The sequence below is a fragment of the Sprattus sprattus genome (genome assembly GCF_963457725.1).
Source record: "Sprattus sprattus genome assembly, chromosome: 21".
Classification (NCBI taxonomy): Eukaryota; Metazoa; Chordata; class Actinopteri; order Clupeiformes; family Clupeidae; genus Sprattus; species Sprattus sprattus.
The window spans coordinates 3407658-3432238 of NC_137919.1; the positions used below are offsets into that span (position 1 = coordinate 3407658).

At 44.0% G+C, this 24581-nt stretch overlaps 1 protein-coding gene across 1 annotated transcript in view; it reads right to left on the reverse strand.

The window, feature by feature from the left end:
- Positions 1-18167: 18167 nt before the first annotated feature.
- The window catches only part of caap1 (caspase activity and apoptosis inhibitor 1), a 6900-nt gene continuing 486 nt past the window's right edge, over positions 18168-24581 (reverse strand). The window contains exons 2-6 of the mRNA XM_080859986.1: positions 23972-24166; positions 23186-23270; positions 20808-20868; positions 20644-20711; positions 18168-19907 (exon numbers count right to left, since the gene is read on the reverse strand). Coding sequence (XP_080716112.1) covers positions 19417-19907; positions 20644-20711; positions 20808-20868; positions 23186-23270; positions 23972-24166 — 900 coding nt within the window. The 3' untranslated portion in view covers positions 18168-19416. The remainder of the gene's footprint in view (positions 19908-20643; positions 20712-20807; positions 20869-23185; positions 23271-23971; positions 24167-24581) is intronic.

The following is a 24581-nucleotide window of genomic DNA, read 5'->3' on the forward strand; positions in this document are numbered from 1 at the left end:
ATATATTAAAGTACAACGTACTTGTTGTATAAATACACTTTGTCATGAGATGCACTTCGGGTTGTGATTAAGTTTAGTAAGAAGGTAATCACAAAGAAGATGAGACGTGTGTATAATATATATATTGTTACGTAAGGACACTGTTAAATAGACACTTAATACAATGTGAGACTTTGTTTTGTGGTAAAACAGCAGAATTTTGACCAACTGAGTCATTAAGAAGGTGGAGCCCTCCTTCTGCTTAAGCTGAAAGCTGATGGGGATGGAGATGCACGCGATGAGCCAATTAGACCTCCCTAGTGTCCTTTCGTCTCATCAGATAACTTCCCTCTTAATCTCGCTTAGTCAGTTTTTTTTTACCATGCACTTAAGTGCAACAATAAAAGTTCAGAAACGCCTCCGCGCTGAAGTGCTCTTTTAATTCCTCCTTATCAGCCCACGGCCTGCCACCACCGCTTAGCCTCTCAAAGACGCCGCAAAGACACAACGCCAACAGAATGAAGTTCCCTGCGTGGCAGATTTTTACCGTGGCACCTGAGTTAATTATTCAAAGCGTGCACCGGGCTGCACCCCCCCCCCCCCCCCCCCACCCAAAAACCCCTCTGTCTACACTACGCCCCCCCCCCCCCACCCGAAAACTCCTCTGACCACACTACACCCCCCCCCCCACCCCCACACCCCATGCCCCTGTGGCCCTGCCTCCACCCCAGCTGAGCGAGGCTCTTATCACAGAGGCTTCTGTAATTGGCTGTGGCTTATCAAATAAACGTTCCCGGTGGATTTCGGGACCAGTAACTGGGTGTGACATTCTAATGTGAAGACTTCACCTGGTGCAGCTCACGCGCTGTCGGGTGGTGCAGCGGTGTCTCCGAAGAACAAACGTGACATTTCATACTCCGAAGAGAGGGCTGGACCCCTGCCAACTTCACTTAAAGCGTTGAGTTATTGTGTTTATTTCTTTTCATTTTGATTCATTATCCTACGGGGACCGTTTGTTTGTTCTCAGTGCGGTGAGTTGTGTTCTAAGGTGTGGTGACAATCAGTCCTGAGCAAATCTACTGAAGGAACAATCTTTAAAAAAAAAATAAAAAAGCAAGACCAACATAGTGAGTGTGATTCATCAATAGAGAAAATGAAATGGCAACAGAGTAAAGAATTGAGTCATAAACCAAGAGGAGAGGGAGAAAGAGCGAGGGAGAGAGAGCGAGAGGGAGACAGGAAAGAGAGAGGGAGAGAAAGAGAGAGATAAAGAGTGTTAGAGAGAGAGAAAGAGATAGGGAAAGAGAAAGAGGAAGGGAGAGAAAAAGAGAGATAAAGAGTGTTAGAGAGAGAGAAAGAGAGAGGGAAAGAGAAAGAGGAAGGGAGAGAAAGAGAGCTGGAGAGAAAGAGAGAGATAAAGATTGTTAGAGAGAGAGAGAGAGAGGGACAGAGAAAGAGCGAGGGAGAGGGAACGAGAGAGATAAAGATTGTTAGAGAAAGAGAGAAAGAGAGAGGGAAAGAGAAAGAGGAAGGGAGAGAAAGAAAGAGGGAGGGAAAGAGAGAAAGAGAGAGAGAGAATGATTTGAGAAGATATAACTGATACTAGCTCAATAAAAGTGACTCATCACAACATGTTTGTGATGCTAGAGGGTACCATCCTGCCATTACTGAGAGAACAGCATCATGTCAGTCCTGCAGTGAGAGTCTCGTCTCACACACATCATGAACTTGGCAGGACACAGAGACAGCGGTCACACTTTAGGAACATGGACTGATAAAGTCTCCTCTCCAAGTCAATCAGTATTTATTTCAGAATTGTACTTTTATACTTAATACAAAATTTGGTATTTAACATTTTTGTATTGGGAGTGAAAATGTATAAAATAAAATTCACTTGGCTATGGGTGGTCCTCTTTAAGTGATCGTAATTAAACTGAGACCATTGAGATTTTTCTGTTTCTGTTTCCTTCGATCTGATCCTCTCAGTCCAGTCTTACATTATTCCACATACATTTGGATATCACATAGAGTCAGAGCTTATCCGTAATAAACAGAATTAAGACTAACACAGTTTGTGACAATAAGACAATAAGACAAAATAATCCGAGCTGATTCGCAATAAACTAAATTCTAAACCTGATTGTTCAAATCCTTGATTGTGATTGGCTAAAAGCTGTTGTAAAATCCAGCATTACCTTTCAATTTGACCTGATTACATTCCATATTACTGCGCGAATGGCAAGGCATTCATATAGTGCATTTCGTACCCAGTGTTCCATCTGGCTGTTGCGTTGCTTCAAGGGTTGCGTGGCAACGATTTATTTAGGAACTATAATTTTTAGTGGTGGAAGAATGACGGTTTATCATTAAACTATTGTTTCTTAAATTGAATTGTCTTTATTTATGAAACCATATCAAATATGTGTAGTAACAGGTTTAGAAAAGCAATAAGCCCAGCGAGTTCGTGCTTTGCGCTGATTTTAGAACAGGTAAGGGGGTTTAACGGCACTCCGCTTCGCGTCGTGCCTAACAACTGCCCTTACCTGTTCTAAAATCAGCGCAAAGCACGGCCTCTTGGGGCTTATTGCTTAATTAAACACTATTAAAGACTAAAAACCTTAGATCTGATCCTCTCAGTCTTACATTATACATTTGGATATCACTTCCTCTCAGTGCACAACTTTTTTTCAAACATTCAGGAAAGATATGAAACTGTTCACGGAAGAGAAATGACTCACTCACATGAATCAGACACGACTCACTAAAGCTATTCAAGTCATGGAAGACAACCTAAACCCTTGCAAACCGTCCATTTATAAAGCCTATTCACAGCAATTGCAAGTAATAGCTCTCTGAAATACAGCTTTTAGATGCCTCCATCTCCAACATCCATTCTCCTCCCTTATACAACAGTAGATGATTCGAAAGGTTGCTCAAGAAAGAAGACACTTTTGAGAAGAAGACACTTAAAAACACACTTGGAGGCAGCGCGTGTCGAGCCTGTAATTCAGGATCAAAGTTCTTCTTTTAGAGTGCTTCCTCGTGGCATGACAATGCGGATTACATATAGGTATACTATACATGCATTTGGATGTATGTTTCCCTCACCATCTGCCTCATTCCCCTTAAGACATTGCCCATTCAATAGCCAATAGGATCCATCACTTATCAGGTCTAAAGAAAGTCAGTGAGGCTAAGTGAGTCAGAGTGGATGACTTTTTCGTGATAAACTCAGAAAGACTTTAGCGTCTCTCTCTCAGTCACTCAGTGCCTGAAGAACAGAGTTTCCTCCCCAGCTCCTCAGCGGAGGCTTAAGCTCCTCTCGGCATCACGGCTTCCAGGCCTGGTTCTCCGGAGAGACGGGCGTCGAGTCAACTCAAGCTGAGAGAAGTCAAGCCACGCTGCGCTTTTTTTAAAAACATTTTTTATTTTGCCTCAGCGCCCATCTCCATGGAAACGTCCCCCGGTGGCACAGCCCATTACTGCAACAGACACTCGCGTGTTATTCGGGGAGGCTCCTGAGGAGATATCGGAGTCGGAGGGGTGTGAAAATACCTAAAATCTTTCTAATCGCTTTTTTTTTTTTTTTTTGTCTTTCCAACCACACTCCCAGACCATTCCCCAGTTCCTCAAACTCTAAGGCCTTAAGCCGAGGATCTGTTTGTATCGTAACATTTTAAACATTATGAGCGTTGGCTCTTTGGGTAACAGCAGTCTTACTCATCTTACATATTTGTAGATATTTGTACTCCGTCTGGTACTGGCAGGATTAAAAGCAGAACTTAGTGTTTGCGTATTTGCCCTGGGTTTTAAAGCTCTGTCTGTAGTCTAAGCACGGTTTCACAATCATTCCTATCAAATAAGAGCTTTGTAAGGGGATTACAACATCAAGATTTTCCAGTCAGTCAATGCCCTTTGATTGATTTCTTGTTGTGTAATGACACAGTTGTTAACCCTGCGACCCCTAGCAACCACAGAGGAGCTTTAAGTGATCAAGGTTTTACCCCTAATCATTAACATTTCTGTCACCAGTATTCTTCTCTATCACCAGTATTCTCCTCTATCACCAGTATTCTCCTCTATCACCAGTATTCTCCTCTATCACCAGTATTCTTTTCTATCACCAGTATTCTTTTCTTTCACCAGTATTCTTCTCTGTCACCAGTATTCTACTCTATCACCAGTATTCTCCTCTATCACCAGTATTCTTTTTTATCACCAGTATTCTTTTCTTTCACCAGTATTCTTCTCTTTCATCAGTATTCTTCTCTATCACCAGTATTCTTCTCTATCACCAGTATTCTTCTCTATCACCAGTATTCTCCTCTATCACCAGTATTCTTTTTTTATCACCAGTATTCTTTTCTTTCACCAGTATTCTTCTCTTTCATCAGTATTCTTCTCTATCACCAGTATTCTTCTCTGTCACCAGTATTCTTCTCTATCACCAGTATTCTTCTCTATCACCAGTATTCTTCTATATCACCAGTATTCTTTTCTATCACCAGTATTCTCCTCTATCACCAGTATTCTTCTCTGTCACCAGTATTCTTCTCTATCACCAGTATTCTTCTCTTTCACCAGTATTCTTCTCTATCACCAGTATTCTTCTATTTCACCAGTATTCTTCTCTATCACCAGTATTCTTCTCTTTCACCAGTATTCTTCTCTATCACCAGTATTCTTCTCTATCACTAGTATTCTTAACCAACCTCATTTACAGGCTTTTACTCCTTGTAGGCTGGCGACAATTGAAAGGAACCAGAACTAGATTGGGTCTAGATATGTTCAAGGTTCCTCACACTATCAGCTTCTGTCTGGGTTTTGAAAGGTAGTCTAAAGGGTTTCATTGAGTGATGGGAACTAAGTTAATAACATAATAACTATAACTATATAACTCTAGAACTAAATTCCAGCATTAGGCTTACAGATAGCAAGTAGGTCATGTAAGAGAGAGAGAGAGAGAGAGAGGGAGAGAGAGAGAGAGAGAAGCAGTGAGAATGAGACAGAAACTGTGCCAAAGTAAAAGATTTTAATCATGTCAAATCCAGCAGTCACACGGGTCTGTGACTTTCAGAGGTGAAAATGGATGCAGACAGGTGACAACCCATCACATACTGCAGGTTACAAACTGCTAATAATCTCCTCCTCTGAAAGCACACTCAAACACACACACACACACACACACACACACACACACACACACACACACACACACACACACACACACACACACACACACAGTGTCCACCTCGTTTAGCGGACTTCAATTTGAAAAATGGCACCACCTTCCCCATTAGCGGCGGCATCCTCCATCAGCCTGATGAGGGTCGGGGGGAGGTTAAGCGTCCCACTCTCGCTCGTCCTAATTGTTTCAAATCTTCAGCTCACTCTGCGGTGGTACGGCACCCTGATTAATCCCCGTCTTGTTCCGCTGCCGACTCCCGTTCTGGGCCACGGTGCCGGTAACGAGGCCGGGGAAGAGGCGATAAGGTCCTGATGAAAGACTGAATATCAGCGCCATGACGACTGAGAGATGGAGAGAAACAGAGAGAGAGAGAGAGAGAGAGAAAGAGAGAGAGAGGTGTGATGGTGGAGATGATGATAAGGTCCTGATGAAAGACCTCATATCAGCGTCATGACGACGGAGAGATGGGGAGAGACAGAGAGAGAGAGAGAGAGAGAGAGAGGTGTGATGGTGGAGATGATGATAAGGTCCTGATGAAAGACCGCATATCAGCGTCATGACGACTGAGAGATGGAGAGAGAGAGAGAGAGAGAGAGAGAGAGAGAGAGAGGTGTGATGGTGGAGATGATGATAAGGTCCTGATGAAAGACCGCATATCAGCGTCATGACGACTGAGAGATGGAGAGAGAGAGAGAGAGAGAGAGAGAGAGAGAGAGAGAGAGGTGTGATGGTGGAGATGATGATAAGGTCCTGATGAAAGACCGCATATCAGCGTCATGACGACTGAGAGATGGAGAGAGTCAGAAAGAGAGAGAGAGAGAGAGAGAGAGAGGTGTGATGGTGGAGATGATTATAAGGTCCTGATGAAAGACCGCATATCAGCGTCATGACGACGGAGAGATGGAGAGAGTCAGAAAGAGAGAGAGAGAGAGAGAGGTGTGATGGTGGAGATGATGATAAGGTCCTGATGAAAAACCGCATATCAGCGTCATGACGACTGAGAGATGGAGAGAGAGAGAGGGAGAGAGAGAAGGAGGGGGGAGAGGGAGGTGAGATGGTGGAGGTGATGATAATAAGGTCTTTATGAAAGACTGCATATGGGCGTCATGACAGAAAGATGGAGAGAGACAGGGAGAGGGAGAGAGAGAGAGGGTAATGATGATGATGAGCAACTGAGAGAGAGAGAGAGAAAGAGAGAGGTGTGATAGTGGAGTTGATGATAATAAGGTCTTTATGAAAGAGTATGAAAGCGTTATGACAGAGAGAGAGACAGGGAGAGAGAGACAGAGAGAGAGGATGATGATGTTGATGATGACGATGGTGATGATGATGATGATGTTGATGATGACGATGGTGTTGATGATGATGATGATGATGATGATGATGATGATGATGGTGATGATGATGATGATGATGCTGATGATGATGATGGTGATGATGGTGATGATGATGATGATGGTGATGATAATGTGCTGTGTCTTTGCGAAGTTAAAGCTTCTGTTATCCAGAGACAAATATAGAAAGGTGAAGAGAGAGATGATGATGATGATAGTGATGGTGTGATGAAGATTATGCATGACGCTTCCTGAAGACTAAGCTTCATTTGTCTAAAAATATGGCATAGACAGACTGACTGAGAGAAAGAGAGAGAGAGAGAGAGAGAGAGAGAGAGAGAGAGAGAGAGAGAGAGAAAGAAAGAAAGTCTAAGTGAACAGATTTAATTTCCTGGTTCTTTTCCCCAGGCGCATTCACCTGTTGCCATCCTGTTGCTGTGGACCTCCGCTCAGGGTTTCAAAAGGAATGTTCCCCCCCAAAAAAATGTGTGATTGATTTTTGTCTAAAAGTTGGCTAAATGCTTTTGGCGAAAACTTGCCTTATTAAACAGTCTGACAGTGTGACCTTCCAGAGGCTAGCCATTGATCAGTCTCTCTTGAACCCCACAGAGGGCAGCTCCCTGAACAGAACACACACACACACACACCCTCACACCCTCACACACACACACACACCCACCCACCCCCACACACACACACACACACACACACACACACACACACACACACACACACACACACACACACACACACACACACACACACACACACACACACACACACACACAGCTCCCTAACGTATCCACATTCATCTTCTTAATCCCCAATAAACAAGTCATCCTATCCTAATGTTGTTGTCATCCCCCCCATCTTTATTTCTCCAACACGCTTTGCAGTGATGGAATAACATCAGTGCCAACTAAACAGAGCTCTAAACAAAATGCATCTCCAGTCGAACAGGGCACAGTTTTGGCACGGGTGGAGAGGCGAGGGCCATCTCCCCGCGTCGCATACAAATCAGGAAGCAGTCATTAGGTGTAATGCTGAAAGCGGGCGATGCAAATTGTGCTAAATTGAAGACCTGGTGGTCTTGCGCTAGACATTTAAAGTACCTCGACAGAGTGATGGGCTAAGGGGGAGAATAGCTAATTGAGATGGCAGAGAGACATGTCAGTGTATTGCTGTTTTGAGTGTGTATGTTTACTTTGACTGTATTTTGCATATGTTTGAGCGTGGGTGTTTGTTTACATGCAAATGCCTGTATTTGCTCTTACCAATTCAATTATTTCATGTGAAATCTTTTCCCCAAAAGCATTATTTATATATATATATATTTTGAGCTGTTGAAGACAGTCTATCGAAAGTGGATGTTTAAAGGATTTTTAAAGGACGGTTCTGTTGCATCTTTGATAAGAAAATGTTTCGATTTCTATGGAAATGGAGTCGTTTCTACATCACATATGCTCAAAGGCATACACACACACACACAGACACACACATAGACACACAGACACACACACACAGAGAGACACACAGACACAGACACACAGAGACACACAGACACACAGACACATACACAGCAGATGGTCCGTGTCTAACAACCAAATCACTTTTTTGCTACTTTGTTTTGAAAAGACACTTGATTTTTTTTCCCTCTGCTCCGAGGCTTTTAAAAGTCCCGACGCTTGATTATCGCCAGCCATAAGAGTGTGTGTGTGTGTGTGTGTGTGTGTGTGTGCCAGCCATAAGAGCCACATCAAAGCCGGGAAAACAAAACAGACAGCGCTACAATAAAAGTGTCATCATCTGACCAGCTGCAATCAAAGAATGCAGATATGCAATCACTCGGCAAAACCCGGTGTCAGATGGGTTTCGCCCCTCTCTCTTTTTCTCTCCCATAATTGGCTCTGTATGAGTGTGTGTGTGTGTGTGTGTGTGTGTGTATGCATGCAACTGAAGTGTGACGTCCCATCCCATTTGCCGTGATGAATCAGTTTTGGGCATGTCGAACAGCTTTTGAGTGGCATTAGGTTGCCCGAGCCCCCCCCCCCCCCCACCAGCTTTAGGGCAGGATGAGACAGCAGGGGACGAGACACATATCTAACCGTCTTTGTTCGACACCAATCAGAGTCAGAAAACAGCCAGTTAGCTCGTGGCTAAATTTGTTCACCCACCAACCCGACGACAAAGAGGAGATGTTGGGGCGTAAATGTCGCCTGAGACTCAACTCCGAGACGTAGACATATGACATTTTGGATGGTTGAAAGGGTCTCACAAGGTCCTTTTTTGTGATTTGTTGGAACTTCGTAAAACACCTTGTGCTGAAACTTTAGTTTCGCTTGGTTCTCTAAACAAACAATGACAATTCTAAAGCAGAAGGAGTGTTGTGGATGTAAGACTGAGGCCGTATATTTGCAGTGATAATTCCAGGATATCTGAGGGCAAAAGTTTAACCATTAGTGCATGTTTAAGCATGCATATCTGCAAGCTGATTGGCTTGTTGACTCTGGTATTTGTCTGTAATGAATGTAAAGTTTTATCCCAACATAAACCCTTGAATTTATGAATGAATCTATCCCTCACATCCTCAATGCTTTGATGGAAACCAATGTCATTGAAAAGCAACGATCGCTAAATGCTAATCTCCATCTTCTCATCTTTGTTTTGGGTGGCAGCCATTAAAAGTATGCTGACTTCACTCGGCAACTGTAAGCTTATTGTTTTAGAGGTCTACAGCATATCAACATAACAATATGACATCATTAAGTTCTCAGCATCCTGGATGGGCTTACTGTGATAACCAGGCTGGTGGAGGACATAGGCACTCATCCATCGCCATGGACACTGACTGACTCAGTCCTCCCATCATGTTCACGCAGGGAGGCAGTGCGGGGCGCAGGGAAGTAAGGAGGACACGTTATACAGCGCTCCAGGGGACCCTCCAATCTGTCCCCATTTGCAACGAAGAGCCCCAGCGAACAGCTGTGTGCGTCCAGGCTGCCCTTCCCGGGCCACGGGGAACAGCAGAGGAAGAGCCCCAGTGAACAGCTGTGTGCGTCCAGGTTGCCCTGCCCGGCCACGGAGATGCAGAGGAAGTGCTGCTCACGCCCCCATACTACGTCATTCATCACTCACATGGCCAGGTTAGGAGATCTGGTCCAGGTTAGGAGATCTGGTCCAGGTGTGGAGATCTGGTCCAGGTTAGGAGATCTGGTCCAGGTGTGGAGATCAGGTCCAGGTTGGGAGATCTGGTCCAGGTTAGGAGATCTGGTCCAGGTTGGGAGATCTGGTCCAGGTTAGGAGATCTGGTCCAGGTGTGGAGATCAGGTCCAGGTTGGGAGATCTGGTCCAGGTTAGGAGATCTGGTCCAGGAGATCTGGTCCAGGTTGGGAGATCTGGTCCAGGTTAGGAGATCTGGTCCAGGTTAGGAGATGTGGTCTAGGTTAGGAGATCTGGTTCAGGTTAGGAGATCTGGTCCAGGTGTGGACGAGATGCAGACGAGATGCCAAGACAGGGTCAGGTCTAGTTGGGATTCTGACGATGTAGAAGATGGCTGTGGATATGACAGAGGAGTACTAGTGGAACACATACACACGCACTAATGGATGCACACACACACACACACACACACACACACACACACACACACACACACACACACACACACACACAAGTTAAAGCTAAATAATGAGAATGTTACATCAAAGAATAGTGAGTGAAACTACATATGAAAAGAATGAAGAAAAATGTAGAAGTGTGATGATGAGAGAGGCAGGGAGACTGGTGGGCTCTCTCTCTCTCTCTTTCTTTCTCACTCACACACTCACACACACACACACACACACACACACACACACACACACACACACACACACACACACACACACACACACACACACACACAAAAACACACACACACACAGTAAGAGGTTAGAATGCCATACTAGATATGAGAGACCACTATCAAGTTCCAGCTGGAGTGTTTTCAAACGTGTTTTCTAAGACGGCATTTTCTTTGATAGCCTCAGGCCTGTGTTTGCTAACGGCACAAAAGTGGCCTTCAGGCATGAGAGAGAGAGAGAAGTGGGAGAGAGAGAGAGAGAGAGAGGGAGGGAAAGAGAGAGTGAAAGAAAGAGGAAGAGAGAGAGAGAGGGAGAGAGAGTGTGAAAGAAAGAGAGAGAGAGAGAGGGAGAGAGAGTGTGAAAGAAAGAGGAACATAGAGAGAGAGAGAGGGAGAGAGAGTGTGAAAGAAAGAGGAAGAGAGAGAGAGAGAGAGAACAAGGGAGAGGGAGGGAGAGTGAAAGAAAGGGGGATAGAGAGAGAGAGAACGAGAGAGGGAGGAGAGTGAAACAAGGAGGAAGAGAGAGAGAACAAGGCCTGGGAGAGTCAAAGAAAGAGAAAGAAAGAGAGGGAGAAAGAAAGAAAGAGAGAAGCGACAAGTTGCGCGCCTTCTCACAGTGTAGCGACCATCACACGACCCCCTCCCCCCTGATTATGCTACATGTGATTGCGCAAGGTCGTCCATCCTTGCCCGATCCCTCTCCATAACTGTCAGGGCCGTTTGCGTTTTATTGCCTCGCCGCGCGACTCTCGCCTGAATATCAATAAGGCTTTTTATGGGATTCTGCTGCATTTGAATGCAGTCAGAGCTGCTGTGTGAGAGGCCTGCTGGAACAGGCAGTGTGAGGTAGAGTGAGGTGGTGGTGGTGGGGGGAGGGGGGTGATGTGGAGAAGAGCCTGGAGGGGGGTGTGGATGATGGGCAGGAAAGCTGGAGGGGGGGGTGTGGATGATGTGGAAGAGATCTGGAGGGGGGGTGGGATGATGAGCAGGAAAGCTGGAGGGGGGGGTGTGGATGATGTGGAAGAGATCTGGAGGGGGGGTGGGATGATGAGCAGGAAAGCTGGAGGGGGGGGTGTGGATGATGTGGAAGAGATCTGGAGGGGGGGTGGGATGATGAGCAGGAAAGCTGGAGGGGGGGGTGTGGATGATGTGGAAGAGATCTGGAGGGGGGGTGGGATGATGAGCAGGAAAGCTGGATGGCGGGGTGTGGATGATGTGGAAGAGATCTGGAGGGGGGTGGGGGTTGGGGGATGTTTGGGTTGGGGTACCTTGCAGACCGATGTGTAGAGACTGAGATGACTGAGATTAAAGAGCTGGCTCAAACTGTCAAAGTTTCAGATGTGGCACGTGAGTGTGTGTCTCTGTGTATGTGTGTGTGTGTGTGTGTGAGTGCGTCCATAAATTGGGTATTCGGTTTTAAAGGATCCCGTGCCTCAAACCAAAATGGCACTGCCACACTGATACTGTGCATTATGAGTGGTGTGTGTGTGTGTGTGTGTGTGTGTGTGTGTGTGTGTGTGTGTGTGTGAGTGCCCGGGGACACTGTAAAGGCGTCACACCCTTTGGGTTTAACGATGCGCCGTCCAACCACGGTCTTAAAGGGACCTTTCAGCCACCCAATCGTAACGTTCAGGACACTATCTCCACAGCCCTCTGCCAGTCTAGGCCCATTAAAGGTTTCATTTCCGGCGGAGTGACAGCGCATAGCTGACGCTAAACTTTTAGACGAAGGCAAAGGTACCACGAGGTGAATGGACCAAAGGTTCTGCAGGTTTATTCCACGTACACCTATAGGGAGTCAGTTCAACATCAAGGTAGACAGGATAACAGACTGAATATCAATGTACAGTAGGAGTTTAAGTAAGGTCAGCTGTGGGAGGTCATAGATCATTGGGGTGTGTTACAATTGAGAGGTGGGACAGGGGGCTTGTGAGGGGGAGAGGAGGTGTTAAACAGAGCTTGACTGGTAGATATACCGTATAAACTTCTATAAACTCGGGAGGACAAATAACACGATGGATGCAAGTTCTGAGAAAACACTCAATCAATTTATTTATGCAGGTGCATCAGCTTATATAGAATGTCACATGACACACACACCTGAAATTAATCATCAAGAATTGGGAGCACAATCAGTTGGCAATTCATCAATTAACACCCCCACTTGATCACACATTATTGACAAGCATAAATCATAAAACAAAACAAAACAAAAACAAACAAACATGGAAACCAACTGCACCTAACTGGCTATACTCCAAACAGGAACATGGAAAAAGTCAGTAGCGTCAGGAGGTTACCCCCCGGGGCAGGTTACAGAGAACTCTTCTTGTGTTCTCTAGCAGAACTCTTCTTTTTTTTTTTTAAGATTTGTTTTTGGGCTTTTTGCCTTTAATCAGATAAGACAGTCAAGGTTTGGACAGGAAACGAGGTGGAGAGAAGAGGTGGGGAGTGGGATGGGGAAAAGACAGCGAGTAGGATTCGAACCCGTGTCCCCCTGGGCGTTCAAGCCCGTGTGTGGTCGGGGCTACTGCTTGCGCCACAGTGCCCCCCAGCAGAACTCTTCTTGGGTTCTCTATTAGAACTCTTCATGAGTTCTCTGGAGCTCAACTCGGAGTCTCTTTCTGGTCACTGACATTCTGCTGTGTAATTGATGTTGTGCTGCTCTGCCAAGCACACCTCTCATGGGTGACTAGTGGCGCGGCGTTGAGCACATACATGCTGAATTGAATTTCCAGGTGATCTCTCTCTGTGCCGCGGGTACAGACGTAGATGCATTGGCCATGTGTGAGGAGTTTATGCAGGTATTTGTTCATGGTGAAACATGGAAGCTCCTAATCTATATAACGTAACTCATATACATACATTAAGTAGACCTACATATACCTGTGTACCACCAGTCACATCAAAGCCAATTCATGAATACAAAGGGTCGCAGGTTCAGTGATGTAAGAAATATAAAAAAAATGTGTATGTACACTTTAAACCTTGTAGCATAGTATTATATATACAGCATTCTTAGTATGAAGCTGCAATCCAAGACAGAACTGTGTAGAAGTTGGTTACATTTACATTTAGTCATTTAGCAGACGCGATTGTCCAAAGCGACGAACAGTCAAGCTAAGAGCAATAAAACCTGGTGTAACAATAAATACTGCTTTTTTTAAGAAGTAGAAAACGACATAGAAAGAAAAGGAAGTGCGGGACTGTCACTGCTTAAGTGCAAGTTAAGCCAAGGTGCCAGTTAGGAAGGGAGGTGCTCTCTGAAGAGTTGGGTTGTCAGTGACAGTGGGCCAATATATGGGTCATATAGCTGTTTTCATTTAAGATAAATGTCCCTAATGCACATCAGTTATGCCAGCAAGGTTTTTCTTTTTTTCCTTTGCTTCAAATGAAGGTCAAAATGCCAATACCAGTGCTCGATCTGAAAAGAAAAGGGTTTAGCCTTGCATTATTCATTTACAAATTGGGGGGGAAGTCAATCTCAATTCCAGCTGTTTAAAATGATGTACTGACAGTCACTTTAATCCATAACTATTTAATTGGTGTCATTAGTAATCGTTCCCGGTGACGTATTTAGTCACTTGACAGGTTATGGTTGTGCATATATCACCATAGTTACATTGTGTCTTCCTGCTGCATTTACACACACACACGACACACACACACACACACACACGTGTGAAACCCACACAACATTCAAACAACACATTTAAGGCTGTCACAACATAGCAGTGGGATATTAAAAGTAAACAAATGTAGAACAGATTAGTGGATAAAAAGTCCAAATGGCCACTTCGGGTAATCAAATCCCGGGCATTAATGGGGTGAGGTTACAGGTTAGTCTCATTCGCACGGACTAAAAAAGATCTGCCGTCGCCAGCCTGATGAAAATGAAATGTGTGCAATGAATCACTGCTCATGGAAATCAATTGATTTAGTTGATTTATTGATCAATTGATTTAGTCACTCAGGGATGCCAAGTTATTTATTGCTTGTCAGTATGAGCTGTTGGCTCAATTTAATTTCTGCTACAAGGGCCGAAAAAAAAAGAAAAGAAGAAGAGGAAGAAAAAAAGAGAAGAGAAGAAAAGAAAGAAACGCTTCGGCGGCGTGGCAGCGGGGAAAGAGTTGAAAAGAAGAAAAATGATGCCACATTATGGTACGAGCGAATGGAGATAACAGCGGCGATATTCAATGGAGCATCTTCCCCTCCGAGGTGAGGGGAAATGACCGATAATATCCGGCCACTGGCAAGAGCGTTTTCAATGAGGTTTGGGGGTGACCATCAATTCTAAACGGCTGAAATATTCCCTTTCTTAAGCCCAGTGGTGTCAGGGATACTGGGACTAATGAAAAGAAACAAAATGAACTAAAGAAAAACAGCATGCTTTTTGTGGTGTGGTGATGAAAGGTATTACACATCCTTCACATGTTGTTTTGTGATTAAACTGTTTAAGCCGTTTAAACTGTAGCCATATTTGTATTCCTGATCTTCAATGGACTAGTGGCCATCTTATTTGGATACTAAGGTCAAGGGTGGGGGTTGGCATCTGTTGAAACGACAGGAGAGAAAAATAAAGTGTGAACTGAATACATACAGAAACACACACTTCTGGTCACTGAACACACACGTATGGACACTGAACACACACGTATGGACACTGAATACACACAGAAACAGAAAAACACACTTCTGGACATTGGTTGAAAGTGGTGGATTTCAGAGAAACAATTTCCCAGCGATTTATGGGTAAATAATTTGCCCTAACCTAGAATATTTTTAACTACGACAAAAACTGAACTCTTTACCTGGCACTCCTGAGTGTAGCGTACATCAAACTCGATGATATCATGGAGCTACTGGCTAAGCCAAGCCCTCCACACTGTGTGTGTAGGGTACACAATTAGACACCTGTTCTCAATTTAGAGATACAAAAAAAAAAAAAACAGAACACCCAAGGAGCAATGGAGTGCACGGAACTAGTAGGCCTACTTTTTTCAGGCTCTACTTGATTTATGCAGATTACGTTGTGTGCGACTGCTGCGTGTGTGTGCCTGTGTGTATGACTGCTAAGAGTATGTTGTCTGCTGTGTGTGTGTGTGTGTGTGTGTGTGTGTGTGTGTGTGTGTGTGTGTGTGTGTGACTGCTAAGAGTACGTTGTGTGTGACTGCTGTGTGAGTGTGTGTGTGTGTCTGCTAAGAGTGGAGTAATGACTTCATCGGGTGATAATGTAATGGCAAGCAGTAGACAACGCTGAAAGCCATCATCGTAATTGAGACTTGAAATCAGAGCTTAAAACAAGGTTATTCCCTCCCGCTGAAAACACACAAGAAAAAAGAGAAAAATCTTGGCTTCTAAGCAACACTCAAAGTTAACTGCAGCGCAATAGAGAATAGCACAATTATTTCCATATTTATATCTTTTAAGAAGCGAAAGAACGAATTGGGAGGAAGAAAGTGGTTGGGCCTTTTAAATGTAAATACTCGAGAGGAACTTGTGCACTTCCCGAAGTTTCATTGGCTCCCGGCGGAGGTCGTCGCGCTCCGAATCTGCATGTAATTGCATCCATCCCAACCGCGCATCTTTGTGCGAACAAAAGCGGCCTTCCAAAGAAAATGGCACCCAAAACACTCGCGACGCAAGGTGATAGTGGCACAGGCGTTTAATTTCATTCCCAGAGGAGGAAGAGGAAGCACTCAAGATTTATTTGGAGCGAAGATTTTTTTTTTGTGTGTGTATGTGCGTGGGTGGGGTTAGAAACGTATGAGTTTGAATCTTTCAACAACCGTCTTCACCCTTTATCATTCCTGCAGTTATCAGTCCATCCTCTCTCTGACCTTTCAGATCCTCTGGTTCAATTCATTGTTTAATGCCACACACACAAGCCTGTAGTTTACACCGTGAACTGTAACCAATTATACTAGCCTACTGGATGGAGACAAGGATAGCAACACAAGGCATAAACACTTGGAGAAAGAAAAAGAAATATTAAAATCACATAAACAAATTAAATGTCCTTCAATTGCTAGTGCTACAAATTCAACTAACTAGTGAGAGGTTGGGGTCCAACTAGAAGTGCCTGGTAGAGAGAACTGAGTGGATACATGTGACATCCCAGCAAAACCCAGGAGTTCAATGAACTCCAGTTTTAAGACGTCCTTGCCTTAACAATGCGGCAACTCACAACTATGTAACCCCAAACTTACATGTCAACATAAAGTTACGTACATTTCCATGTAAATGTGAACACACCCCCATTGCTCAGAGCAGTGCAACAGGTCACTTTCTATTCGGTCAGGTAATCCAGACCTGAGAAACATCCCAAATAAATACACTACGAGATGTCAGCCAGGCAGATCATTCAAAGATGTAGCTACCAGGCACATAACATCTGAATTTCAGATGACGCCTGCTTCGTGATTAGGATGCGGAAGCACAATATCCACATTTGATGTCACATGCCACAATGCACAGCATGTCTTCCTACATGAAGCCATAGAGCAGTAGGACAGCACACTCCAGTGGCCACCCAGGGAAGTGCATGTGTCATAAGGCCATACTGCGAGAGACGTAATAGGACTTTGGCTAAGGACCCAACAGTTTTTCACTTCAGAGATACAGTAATTGCTCTCCGTCTTGCTCTTCCTCTTTTTCCTCCTCCTCCTCCTCCTCCTCTTACTCTCACTCCTCTGCTCTCTGATCACCTCTCACTTCAATGTTGCCATAAATTGTTCTCCAAACTAGGAGCTAAAGTTTTGATTTCAAATTGCACAACAGCTTTGGAAATGGAAGTTTTGTCATTTGAATAGCAGTGTTTTCTGTCTGAAAGCAAGGAGGTTTTGGCATTGATAAACTGTGCAGCGTAGAGAGGATGGTGTTTAGTATTTTGTAGAAAAGTGTGGTTAACAAATGAAATCTGTGTCTAAAGCAGAGAATTGTGTGTTGTGTTTTGAAGAAAGTGCGGCTAACAATTGAAATCTGTGTCTAAAGCAGAGATTTGTGCTTATAGTTTAGCAGAATTGGTTTAGGGAGTTGGCACTTGGGTTTAGTGTTCAGAGAAACCGAGGCATGCTTTGGAAAATTGAGTTTTAGGAACGGAGAAAAACTGTATTGAGGTATGGTTTTATAGGCAACTAGTTTTGGTACCATCCTCAAATTCATCTTGATAGCTTCTATCAGTGTCGGCTGGGCTGTTGGTGGTGTTTGCAAGGTGTTTGAATGCCTTTTAGGTAGTTAGCTTGCTAGTTTTGGAACATTACTCCTTATTGCTGCTTTACACCATAACATGTACATTGTACATTCATTTTTAATCAAACATATTCAGTGTTTTCTGTGCAAATTTGCACTTTTCAGGTTAAACCCAAAAGCTTTGTTGGCAAAGATACTAATTAAATAAAATAGTGCACAAAGACCCATATGAATTATTCACAATATTTTTATTGGAAAATACAGAAAAGACAGATTACATCTCTGTGGTGGAAACTCAAAAAAACTTTAAGGCTCAATCATGAAATCATTACAACAACAAAAGTACATTTGGAGGTCAGTAACTTGCGGTTCCTCTCCAAGAACAAATGTTTTCATGCCTGTCTCTAAACAGGCCAGCCTTTCTTGACGGCCATCAGCGGTACCCCAACAACAAATGACTGTTCGATAATAAAAAATGAAAAAAATTATACTGGTGTTTATTTAGCTGCATTCATTTAAGACGACATGTTTAGACCAATGTTGGCTACATACTGTATATCTAATTAGAACCCTTGCCCCCCCTCCCCTCCCCTCTCCCTCTCCCTCTCAGTCTGAGGAATGTATGACCTTTCACCTGTAGCCCTTGGCCGATCTTTTAATAAACTGGCAACTAACATCTAATAAAGCCGATCGTTGATCTACCGGATCAATCCAAGACTAACATCTAATAAAGCCGATCGTTGATCTACCGGATCAATCCAAGACTAACATCTAATAAAGCCGATCGTTGATCTACCGGATCAATCCAAGACTAACTAAAGCAACATAGACCACGAGCAGAGCTCAACAGTACACTACCCTCCTCCAACTCTGGCAGGGTCAGGGTGCACCCAGACTAGAGGTTATAGGTCACTGTAGAATAAGGTGCACCCAGACTACAAGTTATAGGTCACTGGCAGGGTCAGGGTGCACCCGGACTAGAGGTTATAGGTCACTCTAGAATAAGGTGCACCTAGACAAGAAGTTATGTCACTGTAGGATAAGGTGCACCCGGACCAGAGGTCATAGGTCACTGAAGGATAAGGTGCACCCGGACTACAGGTCATAGGTCATTGAAGGATAAGGTGCACCTGGAGTAGAGGTCATAGGTCACTGAAGGATAAGGTGCACCCGGACTGAAGGTAATAGGTCACTGGAGGGTGAAGTTATAACTGATTGGTGCTGAGACAGGAACTCTATGAGCTGAAGCGTTTTAACACACCTTCACATGGCGTGAAGCCCAGACATTTTCTCTGTCCCCTAGTTTACTCCGCCGATACACCCTTAGCAACAACAAAACGGACAAAAGTAACGAAAATGAAGAACTGAAATTTCTTCTATCGGCTGATCATTCAGCATAAACAAGTTCCAGGGCCAGCTTTCTTAATCGATGTCGTGGTAAGTGTGTTGGTATCAGATTGACTTCATCAGGCCTCACAATAGCCTTCCGGCCAGAACAAACGAAATAATTGTAACTTTAAACAAAGCATAGCAGTCAAACACAATATAGGCGCTGCTCTATATGTGCACAAACTCCATGTAATGTCCTCTCTGTGACTCACCCTTCCCAGTCATCAGATCTGTCTATCATACAAGCGCTGACGTATGGGCAATCTAGTTCAGGTCAGTTTAGTTCAACGATCTTTATCGACACTGTATGAAACTAAACGAAACAGCGAGGCATCTCCCTTGAGTGCCTCGTCTTTATACAATGAATCATCGAAGGCTAAAGGAGCAGCCCTAACACTTATAACGAGGTCCTAACATTTTGGTTCAACTGTCCCAGAATGCAAACATGTGTGACCCATCACAGGTTGCAGGGGGTTAGAACACCTTGGTGTCGTTCAGGGACCCAGGGCCTGTTTCTTGGTTTCGTTGGCCTTCATGAGGGCTTTGATGGCGCGCGCCCTCATCTCCAGCTCCAGGAGCTCCAGCTGCTGGGCCGAGGGCTGCGTCACCGCCAGGCCTGATGGGAGATCTGCCTGCTGGGGCTGCGGTGGCCGGGACTGTGCCGTCGCCATGCCAACGCCCACGGGTGGAGCTGGTCTGGGCGGCGGTGGCGGGGGCTCAGCTGTGACGGACAGAGCGAGGATCTCGCTGACGCTGCGCTCGATGTCCTGCTGGAGCTCCAAGCGAGGCTCGTCCTCTTTCTTCTTCTCCTCCTCCTCCTCCATTTTCTCCTCCTTCTTCTCCTCCACTGGTGGGGCCGAGGGAGGAACTGCCGTAGACTCCTCCTCCACCTCCTGGGGCTTGTCTTCTTTGGGACCCTCGATGTCACTGTCGTCAGCATCTGCATTAATGCTCAGGACATCGCTCTCATCCCCAGAGCCTCCACCTAAACGTTCCAAGGCACAGCATAGTTCATAGGGGAATGGGCTACGATCCAAACACAGCAGTTTATATGGGAATGGGATACAATCCAAGCACAGCATAGTTCATATGGGAATAGGATTTGATCCACGAACAGCATAGTTTATATGGGAATGGGCTACGATCCAAGAACAGAAGTTCATAGGGGAATGGGCTACGATCCAAACACAGCAGTTTATATGGGAATGGGCTACGATCCAAACACATCAGTTTATATGGGAATGGGATACGATCCAAACACAGCAGTTTATATGGGAATGGGATACGATCCAAGCACAGAAGTTTATATGGGAATGGGATTTGATCCAAGCACAGCATATATTATATGGGAATGGGCTACGATCCAAACACAGCAGTTTATATGGGAATGGGATTTGATCCACGCACAGCATAGATTAAATGGGAATGGGATACGATCCAAACACAGCATGACTTATATGGGAGCGGGAAAGTTAAAAGTAACATCCCAAATGCACATGCATTGCATCAGCAGTAAGCATTTATCAAATTTTGGGTTTAGGTGAAGTGCTATCCTTAACATTAGATATGTCACTGTGAGTGTTCTCACTACTGTCTAGAATACAGTCGCTGAATATGGCGACTTATTATTATTATTATGTGATTTAATAAACCGCGATGGTCTTTTGTTTCCCCGTTTCCTTTCTCCACCAGTCCTATGTAACGGGCACTCTGGTTCCTACCTTGTTTGACTTCGTCCACTTCACTGCTTTCTTTGACGGAGGAGGTGGAGTCAACGTTGTTATCCTGCCTTGAGCATAGAAAATCAAAAGATCAGATGACACTTTCAAAACAAAACTTCGAAAAACTGGGCTAAGCATCATGGACTTAAAGGACAGTTACTCACTGGCTGTCAGTAGCACTGCTGTTCTTGTTTTCTGCATCATCAGCGTCCGTCACCTCTCGCCCTTACGCACAGAATGAGAGAATAAATATGCTGTAAGCACTGGAGGACTTTCTTAAAGACTTCTGCCACCCACAGTCTCCGCAGGAGGGAGGTCTTTTCAAAACATCTGCAACCATTTCACAACAAATTATGGGGAAATAAATTACAAAAATGTCCAAGGACTGAAATAAAGGCATCTGCAATGATGCATGTCAACACACATACACACACACACACACACACACACACACACACACACACACACACACACACACACACACACGCTGCATGAAACAAATTGGATTTCAGCTTTGTGAATGCCTGCAAACCTCACTAATCCTGGAAGTTAACAGCTGTTTACAGCATGTGAATTTCGAGTTCGCCTTTGCCATAAATTGTTGAGTGCGAATCACTGGCAGCGGGTGTTGGTGGCAGAGTGGTGGAGGTGTGAATGACAATTAGTGCTAACACCACCTGGTTAGAACTCAGACATATAAATATATGCCTATGTTAGAACTTGCCTCCCTTACGCTATCATTGGATGAAACCACCCATTTTAGGAAGTTAAATTCACTTGTGGTTGGTAGGTAGATCCGTCACTATTCGTCACCCTGGGCCATAACACAGGGTTGGTTAAACCCCTTCCTTACAACAATACTAATAATCATAATAATAATTACATTTTGCAAAAATACTGCAGTTAATGAAGACTACATATTTATCTGATAAGTTATAAGTTATATATATTCATGTTATCGTCATCCTATGGGATACACCATGATCAATTACATGAATATGAATTAATTGGGGAAAGAAAAATAAAAACATTTGCGAGGAACATGTTGATTAATAGAAAGCTTTATTGATACATAGCAGAAACAACAAATGCAACTGTGTGAAAACAACTACTGGCCCAGCCAGTAGCTTTTAAGGTGTCCAGTCACTGTTTGGAGCGAAAGTTGCGCACATGTTGGCGCACACATGTTGGCGAGCTCCCCGACATCCACCCAGACTCCCCCTCAAATGTGCCATTTTAGGTACCCTATCTTTGCACTATCCACACATGCCCATGAACACTTTCTCTCTGCACTCCTTGCACTACTTTCCCCGTGGACATCAACACTTTCACAATTAATGCACACTGTAATATAGGGCCAGATATATCCTGTACCTGTAAACACCCCACTCCCTGTGTACATGTTCTCCCTATGTGTATTGTTTTTATTGTGATTCGTGGATGTATGTATGTTTGTCAGTTAATGTGTATAAGCTACTGGATGACCTTAATTTCCCTCGGGATTAATAAAGTATCCATCTATCTATCTATCTATCTATCTATCTATCATCCGCCTCATCGGACATCGGACCTTTTTTATTATTATTATTATTTTTATTATTTTATTTCAACACTACCAACAACTTTAGACAAACTAACATGACGGACTTTCAAATAGATATAAAAGCGTGCATCGTGATGCAAACCCCTCTAGATCAACCCCCACGCTACAACTCATTCATCTGATAGGATGTAACCACCTGTCACTCAAAGGACTGGGGAAAGAGAGGTACCCCAATGCATCCTCTCCCCATGGTGTACTCAACATTCAAAACATACAATCCAGCTTAATATAAACAGCTCATAAAATAATCAGTTCAAAACATCGATTTTCTGTCGGTATAAATAATTTTTCGCATTTATAGTACTAGATGTGATGATAAAGGCTTTGGAGGGTTTATAGTTTAGGTGCGTGAAACATGTTTAAATTGTACTCTTAAAAACCTGTATTCACCCTGATTAAAATAGTTGTTGAAATTGTTATTGTTAAAAAAAAATGAAATCTTTTTTATAAAATGATTGACCACTGCAAGTGGGATACAAGGTCATTTATTCAGCTCATACTTACATCAGGCAAATGTATTCCAAGCTACAATTTATGAGTCTATAATTATACTAAGCCTGATTAATTTTGTATTATTAAATTATTATTATACCTCTTAGACGAAGGTGCAACCTCTGGACCAGTGGTGAATGAAAATATCCTTTCCATACTGATTAGCTTTTGTATTATGCTCGCAGCATTTTAATTTCCATGTGAAAGCCTCCCTTAGACCTAGAGGCTGGGGTTCAACTTCCAAGCTCAGCTTTCTCAGCTTTGTAAAACTACCAGAAATTCAGTTCCTGGTAGTTTTCTGTGTCGCCTACAAATCCCAGTGAGCAGCTTTTAACCTGCACTTCCACATCAATTGAGTCTAACTAACGGAAATCCCACTTTTCATGCAGTGCAGTGCAACACACACACACCACACACCACACACACACAGAGGATATTTTTTCTCACCTTCCAGGATTTCCAGCAGGTTGTTTGAAGAAAGCTGCTCCAGCTGTTCCCAGCACAGCTTCTTAATTTCCTCAAATGGGACATCCTTTAAAGATACACAAAGATTACATGTTGGCCTATTCAGCTGCTCCAGTACGGTTCTCATCTATATATTTACATATACATTTAGTCATTTAGCAGACGCCTTTATCCAAAGTGACTTACAAGGACGTATACACATTTTACATTTACACTGATGGCACACTGCACATCAGGAGCAATTAGGGGTTCAGTGTCTTGCTCAAGGACGCTTCGACAGGGAATCGAACTAGCAATGTTCAGAATACTAAACGTTTTCTCTACCTCCTGTACCACTGTCGCACTGTCATCGAAATTCTTCCACTTCATGAATTTCGAAATGGTGGGCCAGACCAGTCCTTAAGGAAAGATACAGCAAAACTACACATCCCAGGTGGCAGTGAAAGTAATATGCCTCTATATCCTCATCCATGATGTGCTGCATGGAGAGAAGGTGCCGCTGCACACAACCCAAAGCAAAGGGACTAACAGCAGTTACTATAACCTCTAAACTTACTCTAACTGCACACACACACTCCTCTTAAACACCATGATGGCCAGCTGCGCACACACACGCACACACACACACACACACACACACACACACAGACACACAGACACACACACACAGACACACACACACAGACACACACACACACACACACACACACACGCTAGCTGTTTACGCTAGTCTTCAGGTGTACCTAATTGATACAAGCTTCCATCTACCTTCAAATCGTCCGGGAGCATCTTCTTGAGTTTATTCTCGCCTAGTACGCGGAAGCACTGCTCCAGCATCTCCTGTCGGTCCGATACGTAGGCACTGATGGGTTTGAAAGGCACGGCAAGGTCCAGTCCGCCCTCCTCGACGTCACTGGATTCCTGGACGGGCGCCTCTGCTTGCTCCATGTCCTCTTTTGCATCCTGGGAGCATGGATGTCTTCATTAACATTGGTCACACACAATACGCTGGCTTTCCATTCAACAACTTAATCCACATTGAAAAAGAAATAATGACGGGAAATGCTTGAAATGTGCTTAAAATAATGTGATTATAATGCGGAGGAAATAGATTTGCATTTGTTGCATTTATATTAGGCATTTTGAATTTCTCACAAGTTGGAAGTACTACACATGACCAACCATGAGTTCAATAATTTCAGGAAACATTTGTGAATATAAATGCATCCGTTTTGTAGCTGGGGTATACATCATTTAGTTGGTACTGGTTAGTCTAAACTTTAGCATGTTGCATGACAGATATGACAGAGTGCAAAGTGTGCAAGCCCTCCATGCGCTCCCCTATAGTACACGTTCACTGCAGTTAACTACAGACATG